The 8,284-nt window shown below is 42.8% G+C and overlaps 1 protein-coding gene across 4 annotated transcripts in view; it reads left to right on the top strand.

Annotated features, from left to right (window-relative positions):
- Nucleotides 1-1,064: 1,064 nt before the first annotated feature.
- The window catches only part of Rhp (GTP-Rho-binding protein rhophilin), a 120,393-nt gene continuing 113,173 nt past the window's right edge, over nucleotides 1,065-8,284 (top strand). For 2 of the 4 annotated variants that reach the window (XM_033384511.1, XM_033384510.1), the window contains exons 1-2: nucleotides 1,074-1,161; nucleotides 1,214-1,237. In XM_033384511.1, coding sequence (XP_033240402.1) covers nucleotides 1,152-1,161; nucleotides 1,214-1,237 — 34 coding nt within the window. In that variant the 5' untranslated portion in view covers nucleotides 1,074-1,151. Of the gene's footprint in view, nucleotides 1,238-8,284 lie in introns of all 4 variants that reach the window. The other 2 variants (XM_033384513.1, XM_033384512.1) reach the window with 1 other exon arrangement.

The following is an 8,284-nucleotide window of genomic DNA, read 5'->3' as shown; positions in this document are numbered from 1 at the left end:
ATGTTTGTTTTTGATTGAAAAAAAAAAAAAAAAACCAAAAAATGTTGTGTATCACAAGGTTCTTGACTAAAAAAAAAAACCAACCTAAAAAAATTGAATTAAAAAACCTTCAATCGGTTATTATAGTTTATAGTTAAAGTACAAAAATTAGCATGATTAAATCAAAATCTAAGGCGGAAAAAAGTGCACGGGTCATCTAAAAATGTTTCGCTATAAATTAACCAAATTTAATTAAGAACATTTTTATTATTGAGTGGCAGAACAACGTCTGGCTGGATAGCCAGCTCTACATATATAAAAAATTGTGATGCAAGCTTCTTCAAAAAGTGTCATAATGCTGTACAAATTCTAAAGTAAAATGTATGTATGTCCGGAAGTGTAGATGAAATAATTCACAGATCCTAAGGCCTAATCACGCTTACTCTGAAAATACGTGTAAATTGAATAACAGAGGTAGTAATTTGCGTTTTCTAAAAATGTGCTTTAATTTTTATATCACAAGATATAATTAATTTTGTTTTGGGATGTGTTTTATACCGTACAAAGGATCAGCGCGATTTTGTTTCATTGTCAACTTGCGAGTTTGTCTCCTGAGCTCTTAGAGTCTCGACATCATGCAACCCCTTAAGTTCGCCTTCAAAAACAAATTTCATTCCTATTAACATTGTGATTTCAACATCCAAACTGGGAATTGTAAAATTCTAAGTGTGCAAAAGCCGTATTACAGCCGCGGCGCATTTGAATTGTCGGTGTCCAACGATTGTTTATAGATTTAAACGGGAAGCCAAAGACTGTTCATAGATTTGAATTGTGTTCGTTAGCTTGTGCTCCCAGCAGCCCATTCACAGGCGAATTGGTTCGTCGAAAACGAATACATTTGCCCACTAAGAGACAAATACATATATGTAAATAACGAACATCACAACGAAAAAATTTTCAGAGAGTATATATATAAAGTATATAAAGCCGAAGACCTGGGACCTTACGCAGCAAATACAGTTGGTATGTTTTCGTTCTATGAACTGTGGTCAGAAAATAGATAAATCGATGTGTCGATATATCACTGCATCATATTCAACAACCCTAACATCAATTCCAATTGCAATCAAAGTAAAAACTAGTTTGATAAGTCTGTAAGCGCGTTGTCTTAGATGCTGTCAGGTAAAAGAAACCTGCTGTTTTTAACTTATATTTCATTTGGAAAGTTCTTCAGCACCGTTAGATACATTGATTAAAGGTAAATAACAAAACAAAACATGATAGTAAAGGAATGCATTAATGTATTGCAATTCTTGTATACACTCATGCGCAGATTTTCACTTATGTTTGCTGTATGTATATACATACAGCATAAGTGGAACAGGTAGAGGGCAACAAGTAGTTTTCTACTCTGTGATTCGAGCTCTTTCATCGACGACGAAAATGTGGGAAACAAGAAATAGTACATACATACATATGTATGTACATATGAACATATGTACATGTGTATCTGAATGGTGATCTCCATTCAAAACATCCAATAGAACGCTTATGTACGAATTAAATTGAGTTGAATGAGTGCGACGCACACAATGAATTATGTTTACATATATGTATGATTGTGAGTGTGTTGACTTCATAGTTTTCAGAATTCAATTGTATGGAAGAGTGCGCAAAACGAAATGAATGCGACGAAATATCCGAAAAAGACATACCCAAATTGTTGCCTCCGCACTCCGCGTATTTCATTGCTTTGACTTTTCGTTTTCCTTGTTCTTCTTTTCCTTACGCATAGCAAAACCACAATTGAAAGACTACTGCCGACATATACATACATAGCTAGTTCTGGCAATTTTTAATGCTCGATATTTGAAAATTGATATTAGCCGGAAATCGGAATATTTATTTGCAAGAGGGCGCTGCTACTTTTTGCTGTGGCGCCCGGATAAGAAATGAGGATAACTCAATTGATTACCTATTTCGTCAATGGAGAATAAAATCTCGAGTTTGGAACTGATCTCCGACTATCACAATTGCATCTTCAACTACTAGTAGATTTAAAAAAACAGTCAAGATTTGTTGCGATTGCGGGTAGGTTTTTCCAAAATGTTCTCTCGTTAAAACCTTCTGAGCAAAATTCGCATTTTTAAAGATGAATTAAAAACAATAAAAATTACACGTTTCTGTTTTAATTCAAAATCAATTTCAAATAATTGGAAGAATTTTGTAGATGGTTGCGTTTCTTAGTCGACCAGAATAATGATTTTTTTTTTTTAAATCATCTCAAGGATGATCGGATTTTGATCGTAGCACTGTAGCCACATTGATCAGATACTGGTGATGTAGTTTGGTGATTTTGACAGGTCGGTAAATAAAAAAAGAAAAAAAAAATTACTTAACTGTTTTAGAAAATAAACTGAATTTACTTTATAACATGATGAAGAAAAAAGGGGTCAAAAGTTTAAGTCAGCAGTTTTGATGAAGATTGCCAGCTCTCTGAGATGTAGCGGCTCTTTTTATACCCGATACTCAAAATGAGTATTGGGGTACATTAGATTTGTGGTAAAAGTGGATGTGTGTAACGTCCAGAAGGAATCGTTTCAGACCCCATAAAGTATATATATTCTTGATCAGCATCAATAGCCGAGTCGATTGAGCCATGTCTGTCTGTCTGTCTGTCCGTCCCCTTCAGCGCCTAATGCTCAAAGACTAAGAGCTAGAGCAACGATGTTTTGGATCCAGACTTCTGTGATATGTCACTGCTACAAAAATATTTCGAAACTTTCCCCCGCCCACTTTCGCCCCCACAAAGGACGAAAATCTGTGGCATCCACATTTTTAAATATACGATAAAACCAAAAACGCAGAATCGTAGAGAATGACCATATCTTTTAGACTGCAGAATCTCAATCGGATCGTATTATTATTATAGCCAGCATCAAGAAAACAATTTCATTTTTTCTCGCCCTGTCTCTCTCTAACACACACGTAGCATAGGCGGCTTTGCTTAGAGTAAAACATTAGCGCCTAGATCTCAGAGACTATAAAAGCTAGAGCAACCAAATTTGGTATCCACACTCCTAATATATCGGACCGAGACGAGTTTGTTTCAAAATTTCGCCACACCCCCTTCCGCCCCCGCAAAGGATGCAAATCTGGGGATATTCACAAATCTCAGAGACTATTACGGCTAGAGTAACCAAATTTAGTATCCGCACCCCTGTTAGATGTCACTATAAAACGTATATCTCAAAATTTCGCCCCACCCCCTTCCGCCCACACGAAGGGCGAAAATCTGTTGCATCCACAATATTGCAGATTTGAGAAAACTAAAAACGCAGAATCATAGATAATGACCATATCTATCAGATTGCTGAATCTGGATCAGATCAGATCATTTTTATAGTCAAAAGGAACAAATCAATTTGCTGTGGCTACGCAGCGCCCGGCGTCACGCTCAGACTGATTTTTTGTCTCTCTCGCACGCACTCTTTTTCTTGGACGTTGACATGCAATGACTGCATCTTTTAAGAGGCGATGCAATGCCTGCACCGTCAAGTGGCCCGTGTGACACCAGCAGAAGGCTGTTACGCGCGGATCAGAGGCAAAACGCAGCCCTCCTCCCGCCCAACCGACCGAGGGGCGCTGCCGCATGACGCACGGTGCGTAGCCGAACCAAACGCGAACATGCAAGAAAGATAGATATTAGACTAACATTCGAGGAAAATTAGCTCTAAACTTACTAAGAAACTAAGCATGCAATCAAAATACAAATACCACTACAGTTACTAAATAATAGAAAGGTGTGTAAGGATTAATAATTTAATAAGAGGAAGAGAATTAGTGTTGGATATAATATGGTAGAGGGAATTATAATCCGAGCATAAGACCCTAAACGGTTCATGCAAGGAATAATTCGATCTACAAAGTGGAAGGGACAACGGTATGAAATTTCTAGTCAGTCTAATAGGAATCGTGAAGTTTATGCGGCTCAACAGATCAGGGCTGTCTATGTCACCCCTGATCAAGTTGTGCACAAAAATCACACCAAGCATTTTTCTACGGATAACTAATGATGGGATGTTTACTAATAGTAGTCTACTAGAGTAAGATGGGAGTCTGACACCCGCATCCCACTTAAGGCCCCGCAGAGCAAAGAGTAAAAAGTTTTTCTGTACTGATTCTATACGGTCCTGGTGTACTTTGTACTGAGGGCACCATACGCAGGAGACGTATTCTAAGACCGGACGAACAAGCGAGGTATAGAGAGTCTTTGTTATATAGGGGTCGTCAAATTCCTTTGACCACCTCTTTATAAACCCAAGCACGCCCATGGCCTTATTTACCATGGTAGAAATGTGTTCGGAAAACTTTAACTTGGGGTCTAATATAACACCCAGATCATCCACCAGGGTAATTCTCTCAAGAGAACCACCAAATAGGGTATAGGGAGCCAACAAAGGGCTAGAACGATGAAATGCCAGAACTTTGCATTTCGAGGCATTAAGGTGTAACAAGTTTGCACAACACCATGACTGAAAGCTATTGAGATCGGATTGCAAGCGAGAATGAAATGAAATGTCCTTGTACTGGACACAGAGTTTAACATCATCCGCATACATAAGTACTCGAGTGTATGTTAATACTGAAGGCAAGACATTAATAAAGAGTGTGAAGCGTAAGGGCCTAGATGGCTGCCCTGTGGTACTCCCGAAGAAACCTTTACTGGTAAAGAGAGGGAGTTTTTGAAGAGGACTCTTTGAGACCTGGAACAAAGATAGCTAGAAATCCATCTCAGGAGGTTGGGCGGAAACCCTAAAAGGTCAAGTTTATGTGCTAGAAGGGAATGGTTTACAGAATCGAATGCTTTAATAAAGTCAGTGTCAATGACATCATCTGTAAGTTACCTTGAAAGCCTTTAATAATGAAAAAGGTAAACTCTAACAAGTTCGTGGTGGTTGATCGCCGCCCTATAAATCCATGCTGAGTTGGAGATATAAGTGACTTGCAGAGATGTTGCAAGTGCGGAGTTAAAACCTTCTCAAACAATTTGGGAATAGCGGATAACTTTGCTATACCTCTATAATTTTTTGCATCAGACTTGCTACCTTTTTATGGAGAGGAATTATAAACGATTCCTTCCTGATTGGGGGGAAGCAAGAGGAATCAATGGACAGGGTGAATAGTTTAAGCAATAGTGCACACAGAGCCTCAGCGCAGTACCTGAGTACACAACCTGGAACCCCGTCTGGACCCGGTGAAAACACCGACTTAACTAGTCGAAGATCTTGAAGTAGGGAATATTCATTTAGGTTAGGTTAGGTTGAGGCGGCTGCCGGGCTCGCTCGGAGCCCGTCACACTTAGGCCGGTTTCGGCCCGTTGTGATACCGCATAGGATCATTTCCTTCCTGCGTTGTGAGACTTCCTGTCAGCAATTATCCCATCCAGATGCTCTCACAAAGTTCGCTATCCTCCTGGGACATAGTTTGGACATCTCTGAGATGTCGCGTAGAAAGGCTGAGCCCAGGTGCTGTAGCCTTCTTCTGCTGAGAGCTGGGCAGGAGCAGAACAGATGTTCCACTGTCTCCTCCTCTTCCTCGTCTCTACAGCTGCGACAAAAATCTTAATGTGGGGACCCCAGCCTGTTAGCGTGGTTGCCTATTAGCCAGTGTCCCGTGAGGGAACGTGTGACTACGCTGCACCTTTTCCTGCTTAACTTGAGGAGCTCGGAGGTGCGCTTCATGTCCATGGTCGGCCATGTTTGCCGAGTTGTGCGACATCGTGGCACTGTTTGCCACATATCGTTATTTAGTCGCTTGTATTGCTCCCTTATAATGAGCATACAGGTGGCCATTGGAATACAGATATCCTCCTTGTCTTGGCGAAGGGGGATTGTAGTGCCAGATCTGGCCAGCTCGTCCGCTATACAGTTGCCCTCGATGTCCCGGTGGCCCGGGACCCAAATCAGGCTAATAGCAAATTGCTGAGCCATCTCGTGCAGAGATTTGCGGCAGTCTGCCACGGAGGCCGAGTTCGAGGAAATCGCGCTTAGCGATTTGATCGCAGCCTGGCTGTCGCTATAAATGTTTAGCTTGGTTGCCGTGACGGCAGCCGCTTGTAGGCAGTCTAGACACTGCAATGATCTGGCAGTCTGAAGGAATGCCTTATGTTTAGCTGTTCAGAGTAGATTCCCCCTCCGACTCTGTCGTCCAGCTTTGATCCATCTGTGAAGATGTTTATGGCCCCATCTGGGCCTGGGAGTCCCTCGAGCCTTTCGTCTCTGTGAGGGATGATTGTGTCGAAGGGAGTGTCTGTGTACTCTCTTGGAACTTGGTAGTCTGTTTTTGAGGGGACGGTACTGCTATTATTTAATATGGCTGAGTGACCTATGCACTGTGTCACCCATTGATCTGAGTCTCTTAGACGTATTGCTGCTGCTTCTGCCCGTTCCTTTCCTGCGAGGTCAAGGCTCCGTAGGCATAGGATGGCCTTTAGCGCATCATTTGGGGTGGTGCGAAGAGCTCCGCTGATACATAGGGCGCCAGTCCGCTGGACTTTGCCCAGTTGCTTGGTGATCGCCCTTTTTGATAGGGCCGGCCACCACACCGTAACTCCGTAGAGTAGTATTGGTCTAACTATAGCTTGATATATCCATTGGACTATGCTTGGGATCATACCCCATCTTAGCCCAATAGCTTTTTTGCATGTATAGAGTGCAGTCATTGCCTTCTTTACTCTGTCTTTGACATTCAGGTTCCAGCTAAGCTTCTTGTCAATTACCAACACTAAGTAACTGGCACTGTCGCTAAAGGAGAGCCTGCATCCTTGTAGTATTGGAGGGTTGAGGGGCGGGACCTTGTATATATTTTTGAATAATACGACTTCCGTTTTTGAGGGATTTACTCCCAGACCGCGCGATTCCATCCAATCCGACAGTTGCGCTAGCTTTGTGGACATTAAGTCGCACAGTGTTTGGGGGTATTTCCCCGAGAAGATAATCGCAACGTCATCCGCATAGGCCACGACTTTGAATCTTGTTGACTGCTATGTTCCACAGAAGAGGAGACAGGACACCACCTTGCGGGGTGCCTCTGTTGACATACCTTGACTGGGCGGACGATCCCATCGATGATGTCACCGTCCTGCGTATGAGCAATTGATCAATGAGTGACGGTCCACCCCCAGGTCAGTCAGGGCTTCTGTAATGGCGCCCGGTGTGACGTTGTTGAAGGCTCCCTCGATATCGAGAAAAGCTATTAGTGAGTATTCTTTGAGATGCAGGGATTTTTCTACACTCAAGATCACTTCGTGAAGTGCCGTTTCCGTGGATTTTCCTTTCCGGTAGGCATGCTGCGCACTTGAGTACAGCTGGGGACTTATGGTAGTCCGTAATTGTAACCCGATAAGTCTCTCAAAGGTTTTGAGTAGGAAAGACGATAAACTGATTGGTCTAAAGTATTTCGGGGTTGAGTGTGAGGCTTTGCCTGCTTTAGGGATGAAAACTATCCTAGCCTTAAGCCACGCTTGCGGTATTGTACATACCGCCAGTATCTTCCCTTCCCCTCTGAAGCTGGGCCGGGATTACATGGTCCGGGCATGGCGATTTAAACGGGTTGAAGCTGTTTACTGCCCAACTTATGTTCCGTTTTGTAAGGATATGGTCCATCGATTCTACCGATCCCTCTCTTGGGAGGTGTGACGGCTCGGTGGATGTGCATCCGGGGAAGTGCGTGTCGAGCAGAATGTGCAGGGACTCCTCACAAGAGATGGTCCACGTGCCATCATTCTTTTTGAGGTAACCTACCGAGGGGGTAGTTTTTGAGAGAACTTTCCGGAGTCTTGCTGCCTCCGAGGTTGTTGAAAGCTCCCTCAATATCCAGAAAGGCTATGAGTGAGTACTCTTTGTGATGCAGAGATTTCTCTACCGCAGAGATCACTTCATGAAGAGCCGTTTCCGTGGATTTTCCTTTCCGGTAGGCATGCTGTGCGCCTGACAGCAACTGAGGGTGTATAGTTGTCCTCAGTTGCAGCCCGACGAGTCTCTCAAAGGTTTTGAGGAGGAAGGACGATAAGCTGATTGGTCTAAAGTCTTTTGCAGCTGAGTGCGAGGCTTTCCCAGCTTTGGGAATGAAGACTATCTTTGCCTTAAGCCATGTTCGCGGGATTGTACCCACAGCCAGTATTTTCCTGAAGATACCTTGTAGCCAGTTTATGGCCGTATCCCCGGCCTTCTGAAGTTGGGCCGGTATTACCTGGTCTGGGCCTGGCGATTTGAACGGGTTGAAGCTGTTTATTGCCCAGCTT

The sequence above is a fragment of the Drosophila pseudoobscura genome, chromosome X (genome assembly GCF_009870125.1).
Source record: "Drosophila pseudoobscura strain MV-25-SWS-2005 chromosome X, UCI_Dpse_MV25, whole genome shotgun sequence".
Classification (NCBI taxonomy): Eukaryota; Metazoa; Arthropoda; class Insecta; order Diptera; family Drosophilidae; genus Drosophila; species Drosophila pseudoobscura.
Note: the sequence above shows the minus strand (reverse complement) of the source record. Positions and strands in the feature narration are given on the sequence as shown.